This window comes from Ambystoma mexicanum, chromosome 1q, assembly GCF_040938575.1.
Source record: "Ambystoma mexicanum isolate Mex_15411 chromosome 1q, UKY_AmexF1_1, whole genome shotgun sequence".
Classification (NCBI taxonomy): domain Eukaryota; kingdom Metazoa; phylum Chordata; class Amphibia; order Caudata; family Ambystomatidae; genus Ambystoma; species Ambystoma mexicanum.
This window is the reverse complement of record NC_090922.1, coordinates 500,765,275-500,787,163: the sequence shown is the minus strand read 5'-3', so window position 1 is coordinate 500,787,163 and position 21,889 is coordinate 500,765,275. Positions and strand designations below refer to the sequence as shown.

At 49.5% G+C, this 21,889-nt stretch overlaps 1 protein-coding gene across 7 annotated transcripts in view; it reads left to right on the top strand.

Moving 5' to 3' along the window:
* The window catches only part of PHLDB3 (pleckstrin homology like domain family B member 3), a 248,793-nt gene that overhangs the window by 177,264 nt on the left and 49,640 nt on the right, over positions 1-21,889 (top strand). For 4 of the 7 annotated variants that reach the window (XM_069640849.1, XM_069640847.1, XM_069640848.1 and 1 more), the window contains 2 exons: positions 515-598; positions 14,554-14,673. The exons of 1 other annotated variant lie outside the window; for it this stretch is intronic. In XM_069640849.1, the coding sequence (XP_069496950.1) occupies positions 515-598; positions 14,554-14,673 (204 nt within the window). The remainder of the gene's footprint in view (positions 1-514; positions 599-14,553; positions 14,674-21,889) is intronic. 2 more of the 7 variants (XM_069640851.1, XM_069640850.1) reach the window with 1 other exon arrangement.

The following is a 21,889-nucleotide window of genomic DNA, read 5'->3' as shown; positions in this document are numbered from 1 at the left end:
AAGACTTTCCTCTTCACCTCATCCTTCCCCGTCTCTCTCCCGTGCTAAACCCCACAGTCATTGAAAATGGTGGCATGGGTTCTGGCTGGCCTTCCACCCAATGATCTTCAGCCTCTGCCCTCTTTGGGCACCAACTGGCCTGTGTTGCCTGACAGGCTTGCACTTGTATTGGCAGATGACCGATCCCTACCAAGTGATCTTTGCCAGGCACTTATCTGTTGCCTGCAACTGACTCACTGGCACTTCCCTTCTGTGGCATCTTCTTGCACTTACCCTGTCTCTTCCATTCTCCCTTCCTCTCTCTCTCTCTCTCACTCTGGACCTGCACATTCTGAATGCTCACAAGGATTAGTAGAACAGCCTATTTCCTGTTCATCAGTTTTATTTCTATTTGCCTTCTGTTCCCATGTTCCCTTCCCGTTTGCCCTGTGGGTGCTTTGAAACGCAATTTCTTGTAGTATAAGTGCCTTACAAATGCACAATAAATCAAACTTCTTTGGCCTCTCATCCACAGGAGAAGGGCCGCCTGGCTGACCTGCTGGAACCACAGGAGAATGGTGGGAGGAGCTTCCCAGGCAGCCCAGAGATGCTGCAGAAGGTACTTGCAGAAGAAGCCTGGGGTTAGTGAGAGCGGGTTGGTGGTACTGTGGGGTCTGCGGCTAGGACGTGGAGGGGGTGGGGGACAGATGAATCGTGCAAGGGCACCCCATATATGGACAAGAGCCAAGACCCAGCTCATGACCATGATGTGCCCACTTGGCCTCAAATGCCAATAATACCCCTATTCATGCGTCCCGTCCTCTTTCCTCAATCCTTGTGGGCGTCCCCCCAACTTGGACGGTACAGAAACCTCTGGCAGTGAACAATTGAGCTTCCCCTTTACATTTAGTATAGCGCAGGCGGCTGCGGCCTCGGGCATGGGAACGCCCTACCGAGGCCCCACCCTCGGTGTGTCACCTCGGTCCCTTTTTCTGCACAGACGGTATCAGACCTGCCAGCTAGCACAGACTTTTTTTAGCTTTCCACTTGCTCTCCGTTTTCTTTTTCAATCTTATTTAACTTCCCTTTGGTGCCTCGCCTCCTCCGCGCGCATGTCGGCTGCAGGAGGATTCACGAGATGTGCCTCATGCGACCGCTCGCTTCTGCCCTCGGACACCCATGCACTCTGTTTTGAGTGTTTTGGACCTGACCACTGCTGGGAAACATGTTCAACTTGCAGCGCTCTCGGCCACAGCGCACTGAAGACTTGGTTGTCGCGGTGGAGGAAGATCTTCCACTCTTTTCATGCTCCCCACCTTAAGGACTTTGTCTCCAGGACCTCTCGTCAAGACAAGGTAGGCCATCTGTTCAGCAAGGCTCCACAGCATGTCTATTCCTTCCCTGGGTTTCCCACAGATCAGGGTTCCTCTTATTCAGGTTCTGGCAAGCCCGGGGCCTCTAAGGCTACCGGCTCCAAACCCGAGGGGCCTGGGGTCTCTTCTGGGCGTTCCGGGGACAGACCTCAGGCCGTCCTGGCTACCGGTTCCCAAGCTCAGGGGCCCTACGAGGCTGTCCTCTGAAGGACGACCAAGTTCGTCCTCTTCTTCTACCCCAGGGGATAAAGGATCGTCAAGTGCCACCTCAAAGTGTCTGTCCTCTGCACGATCCTGCACGGCTACCGGCACAGGTGCCGAGGCTGTCCAGCCTACCGATGCTCGGTCTGAGGTTGTGAATCCGGGCGTTACGACTACAGGCCATCCGGCCGAGGGCTCAACGCATACCAGAGTGATCTGAGGTTGACGCCTTTGCTTTGGGTGCAAGACCCAAGCTGTATCATTCTGTGTCCGAGGCCTCTGTTGGCTCAGGGCCTGCCACAAGGCTTCAAAATGGTGGAGAGGGCCTACCAAGTCGGCTGTCATCTTGGATCTGGCTGAGGGCCTGCCAGTGCTTTCGCCCATTGAATGGGCTTTGCAAGATGATCCCAGTCGCCTTCCCTCTGGAAGCGGCAGCAGATCTTATGGTGCAGGCTACTGGGACCCTCAGGGATACATCTACCCATCACAGCCCTACGGCTACATATACCAGGCGCCTCAGTGCTTTGACCAGAAGCGAAGGCTCAGCACCTCGTAGGGCCGTGCCCCTAGGGACCCCGGCGGCTTGCGAGGACAAGCACTTCCTCTTCCTTAAGGTTTCCACTCAGATGAAGGGGCTCCTCAAGAACATAGTGAAGAGCCACCCTGGCCCCCTCCTCTGGGTACTTTCCATGTTCCTCTAGTGCTGCTGGTCCCTCACCCTCCTCCTACACCACCAACTCTGCCCCCTCAACAGCCGTTGGACCTGTCTGTGGCTCCAGACCTAGGGGGGGACCCGGCGGGCACCTGTGTCCCAGGGCGTGGATGCCCCCTGGCCTATGAAAAAGGGGGCACAGGGGCACAGAGGATGACACCCAGGACGATTGAAGCCTCTGCATCCGTTAAGGCCTTTCATGACCACCTTCAGGGCCTGGTAGAGTTCTTGGAGGAGAGGGGGTGTGGTCCCTCTACCCGAGGGAGCCCCCCAGCCAGTAGTTGAGAGTGCTAGCAGAGGACTTGGGGAAACGTACCACTGTCCGGTTTGGCATCTCTCTCCAGAAATGTGTTCGGCATGTGTCACGAAAGGTCTGGGAGAAGCCCAGGGCCAACGCCCAGATGATCAAGAAGTTGGACAGCAGGTTTAGGCTGGACTGGGAGCCAATCCTCCTTGCCTCCCACCCGCAACCTCATTCTTCAGTGGTGGCTGCGGCCTCCTTGTATTAAAAAATGGTCTTCCTCCATGGAGAGTCACCTCCAGTTGTCTCTCCAAAGAGGACAAAGTCCTTGAGTCTTTGGGAAAGCGCTGTATTTCCATCTAGGGACTGCATCTGCGGCAAGCTAACAGACACCCTCTTGGCTGTGGCTAACCAGAAGCAGTGGCAGGAGCTCAGGGAATTTCTGCCCGTCCTCCCTTTGGACAAGCAAGCGTTCTTCAAGGCCAGTATGTTAGATGCTATGGTCATTGCACAGGACCTCATGGAGTCTTCGGTCTGCCACATCGACCGAGCCAGCTGTACCTTGGGGTCAAGATGAGAAGGACGGCGTGGATGCACACCACTAGGATTTCATCTGATGTGCAGGCACGGATCCTGGAACTTTTTCATTCGGCAAATGATGACGTGTTGACAAAGAAGAAAATCTCCACTCAAACCGTCAAGTCCTTGGCCATCCTGACAAAACCAGGCCAGAAGTCCTTCCCTCGGTCCCAGGGCAGGACCGTGTTCAAGCCCTGCGTTTTTTCCAGCGTCAACGGGTTCTGGGTCCGTGGTACAGAGTCATGAAGGGTCGCGCAGCGACAACTGGAAGAAGCAGCAGAGGATGTTGCGTGTTTCTCTGCTCCCCTCCTTTGCTCCCAACAAGCAGTGACATCAAGGTCTGGGAACAGAGCTCGCCTGTGGGGGGGGGGGAGCATTTGGCTCTGTTCCATGACACCTGGAAGCGTAGTTTCAGTAGCACGTGGATCCTATCCGTATTCTTTTAAAATAAGGGTACCTGTAATGCCGTCGTTTCTCCAGGTGAGTAACATGAGACAAAAAACAAATGGACCTCGGCAGGTGAGATTGGAGACTCTTGTACAAACAACTACAATATGACTAATATCACAAAATATATTTAAACTTCACTTAACAATGTTTGTTTTATTCAATGCTTGTTCAACATCTGCACATCTATTCCACCATTCATACCACTAATCATTCATACACTCATAAATATACATCATATCACTTTGTGGGTTATTAAAGAACCCTCCAGAACTCATATAATACACCAATTCCTAACACCTATATCCACATTCGATAGGTATCCAAAAACAAATAGCGTTCTGCTTATTTGATGGCATCGACATATGTTTCGGTTAACTAGTTGCCTGCTGATTGGGCCACAATGGTTAGCGACCTTCTTCAGGATGGGGCGTAGCCCCGGCGTGTCATCTGGTGGGGGATGTCATCTAGTATACATCTACAAACAAACACAATATAGCATCATGTGACAACTCCAATCTCTAATTTCATAGACCCAATTTACTAGTGTGTCACAAAGTGTAATGATGTATATTTGAGTGTATAAATGATTAATGGTATGAAGGGTCAAATAGATGTGCAGATGTTGAACAAGCATTGAATAAGACAAACATTGTTAAATGAAGTTTAAATACATATATTTGTGATATTAGTCATATTGTAGTTGTTTGTACAAGAGAGTCTCCAATCTCACCTGCCGAGGTCCATTTGTTTTTTGTCTCCTATCCGTATTCTCCACGGTTTTGTCTGCCTTTTCCTTTGCCTCTACCATCCTCTACTCCTCTTTGTCCGATCCAGTCCATAGCCCTTTTATGGGAGGTCCTTTCGCTCTTGAAGATGCAGTTGATGGAACCGGTTCCTCTTGTAGACAGGGGCTCCGGTTACTATTCCAGGGGGATATTTGCGGCACCCAAGAACAACCAGGCTGGCTTCAGGGTTATCCTGGACCAGTCATTTCTAAATCTGTCTTTACCGCTCGAACGCTTCCAGATGATACACCCGCGCGCATAGCCGAGTCTGTGTGTAGGGGACTGGATGTGTTCCCTTGACCTCAAGGATGCGTACCTGCATGTTCCCCTCTACCAGCCACATCAGAAGTTTCTGCGGTTCTCAAATGTCTTGCCACTTTCAGCACAGGGTGCTGCCCTTCAGCCTGGACTCTGCCCCTCGTGTCTTCACAAAGTTGATGAACGCAGGCCTTCTACGCTCCAAGGGCCATCATCTGTACCCTTACTTGGATGTCTGGCTGGTGGGAGCGGGGTCACCCGATGGGGTGGCACACTTCTGCAAAAGATTGGTGGATATGCTTCATCAGCTGGTGTTCCCCCTCAACCAGAGGAAGTCCGTTTTGCCCATCTCAGGAACTGTTCTTTCTCTGGCTGTGTTGGAACCCTAATGTTCAGCAGGTGTTCACACTCCCCCCCTCCCCCCACACCCCCACCACATGCCCAAGTGGCTTCTGTCCCTCCGCAAGGCGGTGGGACACTTTCTGGCCAACACGACCACCTTGGCATGGTGGTTTCAGAGCATTCTAGTCCTGATGGCCTCCTGTGTGGTACTATACAGCACGCTTTCCTTAAGATGTGGCAACTCCAGCTCCACCTAGCGGCCAGTTGGGATCAGGAAACTGGGTCGCAGTTGGACAGGACCCCAATACCACCGCTCCTACTACCCGATCTTCGCTGGTGGCTGATGGAAGGCAATGTTTCAGTTGGAGCCCCCTTCACCTGACCAGAGCCTACCCTGGTGGTGATGGACTCCTCCCTTTCGGGCTGGGGGGGCTACTCTGGAAGGCTATGCGATTTCATGGAGCATGTTCCAGGAAGGAGGCCCGCCTGCATATAAACCTGCTCAGGGAAGTGGCCTGGCCCTCAGGGAATTTTTGCCCCTCATCTGGGATAGGTCGGTCCTGGTCAGGACGGACAATTATACCACAATGATTTACCAAAACAAACTGAGTGGCAACCGTTCCCCTACCTCTGCATGGAGGCAGTATCAATCTGGGAATGGGCACTGACGGACGGGATTTGGACTTCAGCAGTCCACCTCCCGGGGACAGCAATGCAGAAGCGGACCATCTGAGCCACTTGGAGTTGAACACCTATGAGTGGGAGTTGCACACTGACTCCTTGTTGCCCCTGTTCCATTGTTGCGGGGGGGGGGTGTTTGCAGACCTGAATTTGTTTGCATCCCCTCTGAATTCCAAGTACCCCCAGTTTGCTTCATGAGCAGGACGGGGTTGGGGGTCTCTGGGAGATGCCTTCCAGATCTGTTGGCACGTCCGCAGGTGTTATGCATTTCCGCCCACCCCTCTGCTCCAAGGGACACTCTGCAAGTTGAAGGCTTTGGTGGTTTGCAGCCTCATACTGATTGCCCCCCACTGGCCTTTGAGACGCTGGTTTCTGCTTCAGTTGTGTTCCCAGGGTCCGGTCCACCTTCTGATCTCCAGCAGAGGATTGCTGACGCAGCAGGGCAGGGCAGTGGAACATTTGGACCCCACCAAGCTGGCACTGGCAGCCTGGTTCCTGGTCAGCTGAGGCTTCATCATGCTAAATTTTCAGATAACTGGGCCATCATTCAGATGGCTAGGAGGCTCTCTACTCAGTCCCAGTATAAGAGAAAATGGGCTAGTTTCTGTCATTGGGCTCGTGACAAGGGTCTGGACCCGGTCCCCTGGTGACGTACCGGCTTTTTCAGCGCACCCGGCTCATCTGGAGTTCAGGTGATTACTTGCTTGGTGTCCTTTGGGGCTTATAAGAATTTCCCTGAGCATGTGTTTTCTGTGGCCAACCTGGTGCTTCAGGCCCACCTTAAGGGGCTGTCTAAGCTTTTTCTGCTGGTACATAGGCTGCATCTCGTTTGGGACCTCAATGTGGTTCTTGCAGCTTTGCCACGTAAGCTTTTCCAGCCAGTGGCCTCTGTGGACATCTGCTTGGTGATATTAAAGATCGTTTTACTGGTGGCTTTCACCTTGGCGCGCAGTGTAAGTGAGCTGCAGGCGTTCTCCTTGTGCAAGCCCTTCACCATGTTTCACAATGATGGGGTCATCTTGCGCACTCGCCCAAACTTCTTGCCCAGGGTGGTCTCTCCATTTCATCTGAATCAAGAGATCTGCCTGCCAGTGTTCTTCCCAAACCCAGTCGGAGGCAGAGTGGGCCCTGCATTCTTTGGACTTCAAGAGGGACCTCAAGTTTTCTCACTCGTATGAAACTCTTCAGGAAGTCCGAGGTATTGTTCGTGACATTTGGGGGGGGTCTCCTTTCAGGTGTCCAAATCTTTCATCGCCTGTTGGATGGTCCAGGCAATTTCGTAGGCCTACACGGTCAGTCCTGTTCCTGGAGGGGTTTCATGCTCATGTGGTCAGAGCCAAGGGCAGGGCCGTCGTGTCTCAGAGACGTGCTTCTTGGGATGTTATCAGCAAGGCCGCTACTAGGGCCACTCAGTCAGCCAACTGTAAGCCTACTGACACCAGCTCCAGGCGTAATGCAGAGTTTGGTCAGGCGGTCCTGAAGAGCCATTTTGCTTCGTCCTAGATATGAGGCAGGTTATCATAGCTCCACCGAATGGTCTTGTTGTGTGGAATCACGCACAAGGATAAAGGATAGAGGATGGGGGAAATGGGACGGGGATGTATGAGTAATTTAAAGTTACTCACCGTAGCGACTAGAGTACTCCTAGTCCATTGTTCCCTTTCCTCCATACGTCCCACCTGCCTTCCTCCGCTAGTATGCCAATGCCTAATATGTAATAAGCATAGCCAGGTATCTGTGCGTCCAATGTGTTCAAAGTGTCCGGAGGTGAGGCGCCGTAGGGTTGGGGGCGAGGCATTCCCACACCTGAGGCCGCACCCCTGTGGGAAGGCTCCATTTTTCACTGCCAGAGGTTCTGGTTTCGTCCGATGTTTGCAGCCGCCCACAAGAATGGAGGAGAGGGGACTATGGCCCATGAGTACTCTAGTCACTACGGTGAGTAACTTTAATTTCCTCTCTGCCATGAAGGCTTGGAGTAGAGGGCTGTACCTGGTGGTAACTGCCTGCCACCCAAGTTGACTGGCCAGAGCGCAAGAAGCCATGGATAAGACTGCAACAGAAGACTGGTATGTTTTTGATGTCGATTTAATTTTGGGGGTGGATGGGAAGAATGGGTTGAGAAAGGTGTAAGAAGCCAGAGCAGCCAGCTACTTAATCAGAAGATAGGTCCTTACTGTATGCAACCCTGGCTCCGAGCAACCCGATTGGCTGCTCACTCAATCCAATTTTTTAAATTATGCAAAAATGCAGCATTCAGAGAGCCTTATCAGTTGCCAAGGGACGTTACCACCTATTAACAGCCTGAGGGGGGTCGTTATTGCTGTTAGAAAATTCCACCCAATTAGGGTAGACCTGTTCTGCTTAGAACCAGGAGAGACGAAGAAGAAATCTTAGAATGGATGGCCCAAAAATGTCTCCTTCCAGCCACTGTTCTCTGCCCAATGCATGGTCTGTAATAGCTTTGCCAACATTCGAATGATCTAATGAGACTGAAAGATGAGGGGTGTCTCTTTTTTCGGTCACAATCTCACGTTTCTCAATCTTCAGTTTAGAGCACAGGATCTTCGGCTTCCCTGGGTGTGTTGAGCACACGTCCCCGGAGCTTTATACAACTACGGCTAACCGGTTGCTTGTGCTAGGAAATGGACAGCCAACTTACCCAGAGACACCTGGGACTGCACCTCCTTAATAGACCCGCTTTTAGTAATGGATCTGAAAAATCAAATGAAAATGGGCTTGGGTGTCGGCAGTTTAAGCAAAGAGGCCAAGCAAGGGCTGAATGTGCTGGGAGTCTACCCCCTTGTGCGTCCTGGGAAGGGCGAGCAACACTGAGTCTTGTTGGAAATTTGCCATGGTTGCTGCTGCCAGGGATGCCCTAGTTCAGGAGCTTGGAAGGTCCATGTACGCGCACACTGAATACTGGCAGAGGAAACGCGCCTTCCTTCCTTTCCAAACTTAGGAGAGCAGCCGGGAAAAGGGCGCGTCTTGGCGTTCCCACCCTGAGTAGGTGGTGAATTAAACCCAAAACATCTTTCTGTATTTAGAAGCACTGCCATTCTAAATTGCTACAATTAAGCTCTGAGATTCTGACGCATTGTTACACCTGTAGAATTAGCTGACGTGAATCTGAGCCACTACGTGGGGAGGCGCAGCGCGGTTTCCCCTCACACGGCTCCTCGCCATGCAGGGCCTGTTGTGGGTACCTGCCAACCAGGGGCGTTGCTAGGTCTGGAAACGATCTGGGGCTTTGTTAATGTCTCGACTGGTGGGATTCAGGGCTAGCTATAGCCTTTTGGTTGTAGGGCCTGAGCTTCTATCTGGGACTAAAGCCAAAAGACCCAGGGCTATTGCCCTCTCCCCCAGGTCATTTAGCAACGCCTTTGCTGCTAACCGCCCCCATGCACCTCTGATGGTCACCCTAATGCCGTCCTTGCCATTTGACAACGGCACTCTGGGGGCACCCCGTTTCACTTTTACCATTATGAGCACAGGTCTAGAATTCCCCGTACTTAGAGGGCGGTTAGGCTGAAAATGAGTGCCCTGTAACTGTAAGCATCCCTTCCCGCATGGGTCAGGTGGGGAAAGGGGAATAAAAGAAGCTTGGGCTGTTCGACTTTTGCACATGCACTTACCTGTTCAGTTGCCTCTGCTGCCCCCATTCTCTTTTTGAGGGACGCTTGCAATGCTCCTGCCTGCGCTGTACCTGTTCTGTGTGTGATGGAAGCTTGCACTGCTGCCTGTAGAAGCCTGTTCTGCTGCAGGCCTTGTTCTGCTTGCTTGGGGGCTCCCTGTCTATGAGCTTGCATCTCCGCTTCCTGTTGTCTGTCTGTTGCAGGCAAGCTGCCTTTGACGCTGCAAGCTCTGTACTCTTTCATGTCCGTCTTGGATACCTTAGTTCCCAGTACTTGCATCTTTTCCCCCTCAAGATGTACCTGCCTTTCATGACTTTCAGAACCCTAGCCAACCCCCCACCTTCGCCCCCAGACATGTGAAATGCGGCTTTAAAACAGCCCTATGACAAACGCCCCCTGAAAGTGGGAGTGGAGTAATCCACCAACTACCCGCCAACCAAGACACACTGCAGAGGACAGTGCGTTATCTTAAAACGGACCAAAATATTAAGAATTAGCAGGTGTACTTCTAGAAACCAGCCCAACTGCTTACTGAAAGAATCCCAAAGGACGTTTGAATCCTTAAAAGAGTAGTGGCTATAAAATCACGATTTCTCCCTATAATATTATGCTGGACCTAAATAATGTGAGCAACATGCTGCACTTTTCCACCCCTCGCAAACCCTGTAATCTACGTGCCCCTGCCCAGGGACGTTATTGGGGCAGGGCTGCCCATGCGACCGTCGGGGGACTCCATTAGCCCCTGCCATGCCAGCTCGGAAGAGTTTTTCAAGGTCTCCCCTGAGCAGGCGTGGTGGGAGAAGGCGAGGCAGGTGCCCTATTGAAATGAAATGTGCCCCGCTCTTGCGTTGACTCCAGGCTCTCCAGCGTGGGAGCAAGGCGCGTTACAATTGCAGCAGTGCCCTATTCCAGTGATTAAATCCCGGCTATGGTGCGGGAGCAGCGGGGAGTTAAAGAACTTGCCGCCTCTGCCCTCCCAACATTGACCAGGGGCGCGAAGGGGGCCGCCGAATTTTTGTTTTAGTGGCTGCCACACAGGGCCAGCCTTAAGGGCAGCAGCGCCCTGGGCGAATTGGTATCCCCCCTGGTTAACAGGGGGTGGGGCGGGGCGGAAGGGGGCGGGGCCGAAATGGGACACTTTAAAAAAAAAAAAAAAAAAATGTACCTCCTCACTCCGGCGAGGAGGTTAAATAGGGTGTGTTAGCACCCCATTGTCATTGAATGAGCCCGCCGCCGCGGGTTCATTCAATGGCAATGAGGCGCCTGCCACTACGCCAGCTCGGGGCATCCCTTGAAAGCCTCCCCCGAGCTGGCGTGGTGAGGGGCTAATGGCGCCTTTTCTTATGAAAAGTGCCCACGGCTGAGGGGCGCATTTAAATGCACCCGCCGCCGTGGGCACATTTTACAGTAAAAGGCCGCCTGCTGCGCCTTCTCCCACAACGGGAGCTCGGGGGAGCCCTTAAAAGACTCCCCCGAGCTGGTGTGGCGGGGGCTAATGGTGCCGTGGGGGGCAGGGCACCCCGGGCGGTCGCCCTGCTCGCCCCCCCCAAGGCGGCTCTGCTGCCACAGTTAGGACCGGCCCTCCCTACCCTACTTTCATGATTCCTGCCCCTCCTGTCCCCAGCCCTCCAAGATGTCAGGCTGGAGCCAGGCCACGATCACCTACATGGCCCTCAAGGGCCTCTCCATCCCTCCAAAGACCCACTTGGAGTCAGACTTGGCGCTTGTGGCACCAGACTCACTCATAACATTGAGGATTGGACTTGTAGTGCATTGATGGGGACAAGATGGATGCCTCCCTATAATTCGGGTCCCAGAACTACATGTGCGGTCTAGTCTTTTGGGTGTGGTTCAGCCCAGAGACACCTGGGATACCCAGAGACTATTTAAGCCACACCCAGGCTGAGAAACATGCTTTGCGTTTTCTGCACCTGCAGCGTGACACTCACCATGTTTGGATCGGTCTCTAGTAGGCCTGCATCTTTCTTCTGCGCTTAGCTCCTGCAAGAACACCGTTAGGAACAGCCTTACCTTGCGGCGCTTCTGCCCATCATTCATCGCTCCTTCTGTTCTGCGGGCATCTTCGGCGGTGTCATTCCCATCCCGGCACGCCGCTTCCTAAGGAAAAGGGAAAAGAACAGAAAAAAGGCATTAGTAAGCATTCTGCAAATCTTCGCTTATTTTTAAATACTGTACGAGCTTCAAACGCTTACCTGAATCCCAGCCACTCTGGGGGAACTCTGTCTCTGGAACTTATCATCCATCGGCATGAGGGGAAAGACACTCCCGGTTAGCGTGGAAACATCTAAAGGCGCTGTATACCGCGCTTACCCACTGCATTTGTTCTTCATAACCGGCATCCACGCTGAAAACAACGCGGCACCTAAAAGACCCAGAAAAAGAACTCCCTTTAATGCAAATACGAATGGGGTGCATCGCGCATCGCGCTCTCACTCACCATCCGCGCTACTCATCTCAGCAGCACGCCGCCATCCCCGGATGCCGCCCATCATCTAAGGAAGAAAAGGAACGAAGTTGAAGTGTTCAAAAGACTCATTATACTTACCTGTCGGACTCTTGCCTGTGAAGTAACTAGGCAGCAACGAGCACGCATCAATCAACGCGCCCCTGCTCTGAAAGCAGGACGGAGAGCACACTATCCAAGAAAACAAGGTGAGCTGTGGATCAAAGGAAAGGGTTGGACCCCGGGGAAGAAGTGGTTCAAGCACACAGAGACAATAGGGAGTTAAACTCTACCAATCCTGTGTTTCAGGCCCAATCTCCAGTCGAATAGGCTCCAGCGAAGGGTTCGAGGTCGTACGAGGTCAGAACAGGCTGAGTGACGTCCCCGTGGATACCAGGTGAGCGTTACACCTGCAATGCCAATGCTCCCGAAACGCAAACAAACGCTACCTGCCACAACCAGCAGATTAATTACATGCCACAGAAACGCACCCCAGAGAACCCTCACTAGTATTCAGTGACACCCCAGCCCTTACTCCAATCACCCCACAAAGCCTACCGATACTCATCACGGCCCCAACCCTGCATGCCCACAACACAAGTTTGTGTTTTTGATCCACTACTATTTCTTTGAGGAATTGTCCCCGCTTTGGGGGGTTTTGGGTTTTCTTTCTTGTGTTTTTGTGATACTTTCTATCCGCTCACTTTTTTTTTTTGATCTGCTTCCCTCGGTTTCTTTTGTTGTCGGTTTTGCCCTTCCAGCAGTTTGGTTCCGTGCACAGACCCAGTCATGCCTCTTTACTCCCTGCCATCTCGCGGCCTCTTCGAGCTTGCGCCTTGAAACTGGCAGAGTGGGAATGTGTGGAACCTCTGCTTGCAGCTCACCACACTAACCCTTTCGCTGCCAGGACATCAGTGCTTTCCCATGGCAGTGCATCGCAGGGGCAGTTCAAGGGCTCTCCCCGATTCCACACCCCGATAAGGATGACCTAGCGAGAAGGGGGACGCCTCACCCACAAACTACAGACAGTCCGCGAACAAAAAGCACGCGTTCATGTGCACTTTTAGCCGAAGTACTTAAATGTTGCCGGTTTCTTGGTTGCATTTTTCCGTGTCAGCCTTCTGTTGAGCTTGTTTTTCTCAGCAGTTATGCTTGTTTTCAGTACAGGAGCTGCACACTCTGCCAAGAGGAGTTGAGGTGCAGTTTGTTTTCCTAGAAAAAAGTGATCAACCTTGAAATTCATTAGGCCAGGACATGTTTTGCAAGCTTTCGGGGCCTCCTTCAGGCAGTTCTCATGCAGATGGCACAGCGTGTTCTTGTGTGTGTGTGTGTAGGAAAGGCCACGCTCTGTGCAAGTTCTGCATCTCGCGATTTGCAAAGTGTATGGCCGTAACCTGCAAACGGGGTCCTACTGGGGCTTAAAATTGCATCGGACGCCAATGAAAAGGTGTCCCACAACTGCAATTGGCAAATCAATCCTTTTGTGACACTGTTTGAGTTAATAATTATAATTGCACCCATGGAGAAGTTATGCAAACTGTGCATTTTAAAGTAGTTATTCAGTAACGCCGCTCAAAACTAGTAGCCGCAGAGTGAACTAACTCATCAAACTGGTCCACAATGGCCCAAACAAATTGGCAATTTTGACCAACAAAACTGTCCCACACCAGCATTTTGCATTTTTTGGTTCGGGCATTGCCCTGCAGGCCAATCCGAGCCCGACTGTAACTTTGATAAAGGCAGGAATAGGGGAGAGGTGCTCATTTGTAACCAGGCTTCTTTGTTCGCCGAGTATATTTGGAGCTATTTTACCGAAACATGTTCTTTCCTGCTGACCCCAGAATATGGCCGCTTGCCTTTTGAAGTGCAAGTTGGAGCGTGACATGGCACTTTGCATTTCTAGAGAAACAATGCTTTGTAGTTGACAAACGCTCTCTGAAATACGCATCACCCCCGTATAGGAGTTCTAGTCTGCACCTCTGTTTTGTTGCACAAAAAACGGCGGTTGCGTGCTATGGGAACGAGAATTGGCAACGGGCAAGCCGCATTCATTAGCAAGCAACCCTTTTTTTTCTTTTTTTTTTGCAGTGCAACATTGAAACGTCTGATGCAAATGAAAATAAATGGCAACATTATTTGGTGAACAAAAATAACCTCCAAGTATGGCCCAAAAGTGAAACATTTCATTTAGGACTTTTAAAATCCTCCTGCTTTATTTTGCTTCAAAATGAGTGTACCATTAAAATAAACTTTTTATTGTCCAACGCTGCCACCCAGTGGAATTTGTGTGGAATGCAAGTGTAATTCCTAAAGATCCACTTTAAGTTGTCCTTGGCAGGCGCATTGATCACTCAAAATTTAACAAGCCACAGTCTCCGATGTAGGCCCCACTTCTGGCAAATGACCTGGAGAAATGGGATTATTTGCACAGTCTTTTTTCTGCATATTGTGTTCTCAGCAGAAACGCACCGGGCCTTGCAGCAACTGCAGGCTGTTGCAACCAGGTAACCAGGTCTTTAGTCCCATCTCTTGTTTCCGATACCCCACTTTTGGGATACCATGCTGTATTCCCTGGTTGGGCTCCTCCTGCCTGCCTGCCTGCCTCCTCGCTTTGCCTGTCCACTCTTTCTGTCTGCACTGATATGTGTTACGCTCCTGCTTCCCTGATCTTCTGTCGCGCTTCCGATTCCTCTTCCTCTGACTTGCCAACATCACTAATGCCCCCCTGCTGCCTCGAATATCCCCTTTTAAATTCCTGCCCCCTCTAAAATACCCTTCTACGCTTGTTTTTCCTTTGATCCTGCCGGCTCTTGCCATCTCTTCACATTTATGATGTTGCCATTTTGTTTTTTCCAGCTCATGGTCGCCCTTCGGAAAGACCAGCAGGCCCTTCTGATTGGTTCTGATAAGTGTAGAGGCCCTGCATCTTCCTGTGTGCTGTCCGTCAATAATCTGTCCATTCGCAACTCCCTTAAGGTAGGGAGCCCTCCTGCCTTCTTCTCACAACCTTCTGTCCTGCCAAGAGTCCATGTTATATATTCATGTATGCATGTGCGCTCTATCTTTATGTACATGTGTGTCTGTATGTGTGCATGTATATATATATGTGTTTTGCACTCTGTAATGAAAATATAAAGTGCCATTTAGGGCCGGTCCTGGGATTTGAGGGGCCAAGTGCAGCAAGTTAAGTGCAGAGCTCCTCAATTTCCACGGGAAGTGACATCGCAGGAAGTGAGGGTTACTTGCTTGCAAACATAGTTCATAATTTGAATATTGCCCCAGACTGGGAAATTCCAGAAATTTAAAATAAACATGTACAGAAGTAAAAAACTTATTTAAAATAGGTTTTGCCTATAAATTGAGAGCACAATCCTAGAGCCCATGCACTGCCAAGGAAGCCTACCACTAACCAATCCGTCTTGGGCATATGAGTTCCATCCCAGAGGCCTTTTTTCACGTTCGCCAGTTGCACGTTGGAAGAAATACAATAGCACTAACCAAAATGTATGGGAGTAGGGGTGCTCTTATGTGGATCTATAGGAGACAGTAACTCTTGAGAACTTATTCTACCTCCAGTATTGGGCCTTTTTTGTAAAGGGACTTACTTTGCATTTCCATTCCAGCATGCTGGAGGTACATCCTCCTCAAGGTTAAACATTATTGCAATTACTGTTTGTGGAAATTCCACCAAAAGACCCGTTAAGATGGATTTCTAGAATCTGGCCTGGTGGACAGATTTTAGGAGGCCACCCTAGTTATGGTGAACAAGGGAACTCTGGGAGGTTAGCCAAAACCCAATCAAGGTAAACCTCGAGAGCAGGCTATTCTCAGGAGAGTGGGGGTGGGTTCAGGGGTCCACAATGAGTCCACACAGTGACGCACCCAATAATTCAATTTAGATAGGCAAGTACAAATACTTTATTCTAGGCCCAAAAAAAACACATTAGGAAATGGAAAAAGCAGGTATAATATTGCACAACACTCAATTACTCGCATTAAATTCTTCAAAGGTTTAGCTATTTAATTACCTTGATGTTTAATCCAGGGACTGGAATGTTATATTTGCTCATATTTCAGTGTTCTTCTACCACTACAGAGTTGATTAGGTCCACTCATGGCCTCCCATCCGATCCTTGCATGCAACCAACACAAAGACACTCGCGTGCATGCACACACTGACTGCTGATAACCCCACAACCTTTAGCTATCGCATAATGGCAGGCAGAACCACAGACACACATACCTTTGCACACACTGACCGTAGGCAGAGTAAGAACAGCCACACCGATGGTTGGTGCGTGCATTAGCAGGCGCCGATTACTTCTCACAAATCCCATCGAAAATTTTTCGGAACAGAAGTGGAAATCTGAAGCAGGGAAAACGCAGCCATATGAGCCACATCCAACACACCCACACAAGGGAAAAAAATCACACGTGCAGCAACAAACCTGGGAATCCGTACCCACAATCTGAAACACGCACGCCCTAGCGAGTAACCGTGAATGTGTCACAATAAAAACGTAAATCGCACAGAAAGCACACTGCTAAGAAAAGTGGAAGTCCTCTGTGTTAAGAAATTAAAATAAAGATGAAACATTTCATCGACTCAACTCCTCAAATACTACTGCCCTTTACCCCTCATCCCCCTAAATGGTGCTCCCTGTTAGTTACCACAATACCTATGGGTTACCACAAGCTAGTGGGAAGGCAAGAATGTTAAATCACTCAGTACATGACCACCACATTTGCGGTGAGAAACTAAGGAGCAAGAATATTACACCACCTGATCTGAAACAAAACGACAACCTAACAACATCAAACATGAGGCAGCAGCAAGTACCTCTAAGAACTCTGACCAGTCGTCTCTCCTTACATGCTTTACAACCTCACGTGACACATCTCAAAGAAGTAGTAACCGAGGAAATGTGCACACAATTTCTTAATGGTGCCAAGGACCTTTGCTATAGAAGAAAAATCTGCTAGCGTGCCCCACTGTATTTGCAGTAAATACAAAGCGAGGCACATCCGCCTAACTGCCTCTACACTCGATAGCACATCAGCAAGTAATGCCTATTGAGTACCAGTACCTTGACAAGACTGACATTAACGTGCACCCAGAATCATTCGGACATTCGCCAAGTGAAAGTTCTCTGACCCCATCATCATGGCAATGATAACGCTTCAAACAGACATCATTGAGTGTATGCCAGTGACGGGCGCACCTGGGACCAGTTCGACATGGGCCTGCATTACAGTTCTGCAACATGTGTTCCATTTCCACATATCCCGCAGCCGGGCCACAGATCCTTTTCTGCGGCCCACAACGAATAGCGGCATAGCCAAACTTTGCACATGGAACCCCCGCTCCAGGCCACAATGGTCCCTGAATCCCCAACGGGAACCTCGTAATCTGGGGACCACACACTGCATAATTACGCTGGACTAGATTTAAATATTTCACTGTAGAAAGCTTGGCTGTATAGCCACCATTACATGATTTCCGCTGCACCTAAGCCCGGCCACCATCAGATAGGTTGGGGTTGTTTGGTACTGATGTGATGTTGATGGTCACTGGGTTTCCAGCAGGACCAGCGTAAGATTTCCCCTAGCTGCATGAAGCTGCAGACCAGCAATGGCAAACTTTTTTTTAGGGGTGGGGGCAGGGAGTAGTACTTTACCTGCTGCATGTCCTCAGCGTGGTAGGCTTAATAGGCCCCTGCAAGCGCTGCCTTTGACGCTCGTCCAAGGACGAGGCTACAACTCTGGCACACGACAACGCTGCGTGGGTCCAGAGGGCCTCCACTCCAGAGTCCAGGCACTGAAGTCACTCCATCTTCTGGCTTGCAAGGTTTGAAGCAACTGGCTTGGCTTTCAGAATTTCTTAGTGTAACATTCCGAAATGGCACCGGCCTGTTGTGACTGACGTCACGTGAAATCATGGTGGTGCCGTCAAACTGTTACATTGTACCGTCTGCGCCACCTGCTCTAGCCCCCCCCCATAATTTTTTGCACGTAACTTTTTTTAACCTTCTCTGCTGCAGGTAGCCTGGGCCACCCGTGTGTGTGCCTGCAGCCTGAGCACTCGCCACACAGCACAAACACATTTCCCATGCTGCAGCCTGCAAGAGATGGAGATGGAGAGGGAGTCGGTGAATGGCACCCTGTGTGTGGGGCCCCATGAGTGCAACGGGAATGGGGCCAAGTGCAGCTGCACCTGCCCTAGTGCCATTAATGACCAAAATCTGTATAACCTCAATATCCCATTTTTGTATGTAGTGCTTCATACCAGAGCCTCCTGCTTCTAAGCTCTAATTGCTGTTTTTGTTGTTTCAATTTCTAACATGGAGGGGGCGATTGCCCGAGATGGTAATTATTCCAGATTTCAAAACTGTGCCTGTAGGTTGCACTTCCATCTCTGATTCAAGCACTTGAATTTTTTTACAGAGTAGCCTCTATAAATAATCAATGTTTTCCTTTGCATGGAACGTTCAGATTGATCTCCAACATGCTACGTACACTAACAAGGTGACCAAACGCATTTTCAGAGCATTCAACTATTGAGGGAGTTAAGGAATAATGCTACCCTCCTTTTTATTTAGCACTGCTTGGCATGCCCCTTCTACTTCTAACAAGGGGTGCATCGAACCTGGCTTCGAGAAAGTATTCAGCCGAATTTCAGCTGAAAACCAGCTATTCGGCTTTAGCTGAATACTTACTGGAATACTTACTCTAAGCCGAAGTTTGTACACCTCTACTTTGCAGGCGGGATCTGTTGCTAAACCCGCCAAAGGCACGTTGTCAGTAATAGGAATTAGCTCCCCTAATTGGGTTCACAAGACTTGCAAACGGATTTTCAAGACTTGCGAATGGCTCATTAGCAAAGATTTCCTCTGTTTCAACAGATGCTTGGTGTCAGCAGGCTCTGCTCAGGTTTTACACTTCACGCACAGATAGTTCCGGCAGAGGAAATCAAAGTGCCCCATTTAACAGACAGCTTGTTTTTGCCAATGTCAGGTGTCAATAGTTCTATACAGCCAGGAACTGTGGGGTGAACCCCCATAGTGGGGCACAGTGTCATGCCTTGGGTGCCGTGAAACCTACAACCTGAAAACCATTAACAGCCGCTTAACCTGCAGGTGCTGGTCGTTGATGGCATCATTTTGCTTTAGGCGTTTCACTAATGAACACAGCATGCAAGCTCTGGCATGCTGTGTTAATTTTCTTTGTATGCGGCGCACTGCTGATGAAAGTGTCCTCTGTGTCCTGCCCAAGACATGTTTACATGTGCAGCTGGCCATTAGTCCAGAGGAGCCAAGACAGTCAAAGGAAGCTGTGAGAGAGGGAGACCTGGCTCCTGTTCAAATGAGTTCAGTGGAGAGTAAAAAATGTCGACTTCAGGCAGCAAGGAAGGGAGAGAAGTAAAACAGTGGGGGTAGAGACTCTACAAGCAAGGAAAAGAGAAGTCTGAGAACATACAGGCAAAGAGCGAGACGGACAATTGGGACAAGGAGGGTGTTACAGAATGGGTGGAGAGATGGGGAAGAAAAATAGAGGGTGTGAGATAATGGAAGTGGTGCAGGAGGGGGAAAAAGCGAAGTGACCGAATGTGAGGAAGAGGGGTGATAAAACAGGAACGAGGGGGTGACAGAACTGACTGAAGAAAAAAGACAGAACAGGAGGGGAGAAAAGGCATAGACACATGGGAAAGCAGGACAAAAACAGCCATAATAGAAGCCAAGGGCAATACAGAATAAGAATAAGAGGGAGCAAATAGTAGAGTGGGAAATAAGATGAGAGAATTTAGTGACGGAAATATAGGAGGGAGAATTACCTAAAAGGAGGGAATGGGAATGAAAGAAACAAGACCAAAAAGGGACAGGGAATTGGAAAAATGGGAGGGTAATTACAAGAGTAGCCATAAGAGGATAAGAGAAAAAATGAGTAAAGATAACTGGAGGGTGAGGAATAGAAGATACAGTTCCAGAGTGATTGACAGCCCAAGGATAGACTGGGCGGGAGCAACTTAAATAAGAGGCAGAATGGAAGAGTGAAATGAGAGAATCCCAATGGTGCAACAAGCCGAGAGAGACGAGAAAAGGAGTGAAAAAGAGATGGGACAGGTGAGCAAAGAGAAACTGAGCAGATGCAAGAGACTTAAGATGGGGAAGAAAGAACAAGGTACAGAGTTAAGAATGGGAGAGATGGTAAGTAAAGGGAGTACGACAGAAAGGGGTAATAGTCAAAGAAGCAGTGGCAAGGAATGCACAAGAAAAAATATGGCCTCATTATATGAGGGAGTATGTTGCTCTACTTCACTGTAATTCCCATCGTTTGTACCTAACATTTTGATGTTGTCTGTTTGGGACCTATTTCTATCTCTCACCGTTTCATAATGAAAAAACCTGGGGGTCAAGGCTACTGGAACAGACCTCGGCCTCAACGCTCCTGCGGACACAAGCAAATCTCTCAATGCTCCCTTATATTGTTAGTGTCACACTTTTGGGATAATTTCACTGGACCTACAAATAAAATGCCTTATAATGACTTCAATGGGACCATCAGAAACAACAAAACATTGCATTTCACTATGCTTGGAGACTTAACAGGTTGATGTGAAAAGCTCATGTGTAAAGAACAGGTTTCTGCTAAAAGAACAGCCTCAACTTCACAAGGTCAAATCCCACGACAGGGCTGACTTAGCCCATCATTCTTCTGAGGTGGAAACGGAGCATGATAAATTGGACTAATAACACATGTTATCACAGCACTTGGACGGGAGCCCGGATTCCTTACCAAATTTCCTATTGGGCAATGAAAGCGAGCGATAATAAAACTCCCCTTCTAAAACTTAGTTTACAGCTATGTTCAGAATTACTGCTGCATAGGTCATTGATGGGTGGCGCTCTGAATGAAATTATTTTTTATAAATAGTACAGCTATATCGAATCCTTCCCTCTGTTTTTATTTTGCATGACCAATTAATGCAATTTTCCGATGTTTATATTTCAAAAATAACATTTCTCTACATAAGACCCATTTCTAGTAGTAAACTACTATTCGGCTCACTATACTTAGGCCAGCTATTTGGTATTTGGCCGAAAAGTACATTTGCTATTCGGTACACCCCTGCTTCTAACATCGTAAGGCTAGGTGATGATGTTACCCAGTTTAATGATTCCCAATGTATTGTCCTTTTTTTAAAAAAACTTTTTTTTATTGGCATTTTGGTTAACATATCAAAACATATACTTGAACATGCCGTTCAAGAAGAAAATAAAAATACAAAAGGGTACTAGCCAGTCCTCCGTGCCTTCTGGCAGTCTCCCCTCCCCCCCCCCCACCTCCCCATCCCTTCCTCCTCTCCTCCCCGCGTCGTCCTCTCATCTGGACGATAGTTGGTGCCTGGCCGGAAAGTCCAAATACGTATATTCTCTGGCACGTTAGGTTCTTACTCTGCTATGGGTCCTTGACTATTTGCCTGCGACAGTGATTGTGAGTTGGTTTCATCCGCGGATGACATAGAGTAGGCTATATATGGTCCCCAGATGTCCGGAGGACGCGCATGGAGAGGCAATGTTTTTTTATATAGCTGGTTTCTGTGTCTTGACAATACGTTATGCCTTTTAACCAGCACTGAAGGGTCGGTGGTGGTCCCCTCCCCCAGCTGCATGCGTTTCTCCTTCTAGCAAGGACCAGCAGAAGGTCTGTTAGTTTCCAGGTAATATTTGGGAGGTCTTTCGTCAACCCCAACTTTGTACATTTTGGATCAGGGGCTAACACCACGTCGATTATTGCAGAGGTTTTTTCCAGGACTGCATTCCAAAATGTGGTAACTGCGGGACAGCTCCATGCCAGGTGTAAAAAATCAGTCTCTGGGTATTTGCATCGGGTGCACTCAGCTGAGATAGTTTCGTGCATGGAGTGGAGTTTTGCTGGTGTGTGGCATAGTTAATGTAGATGGTTAAAGTGAGTGTGCTTAAATTTGGTGTTAATCGCCACTCTTTCGGTAAGACTCAGTATGTAGTTTCCTCTTCAGTGAGCTCAGTGTTCAGTGACTTTTCCCATCTTTTTTTTGCTCTCGTGTTATGTGAGTCTGAGTTTGATAGTAGAGATTTGTAAATATTGGCTGTTAGCCGGCCTTCACCTTGGGCCTGTATCATGTTGTCTAAGAGCGGCCATACTGGGGGTTGCT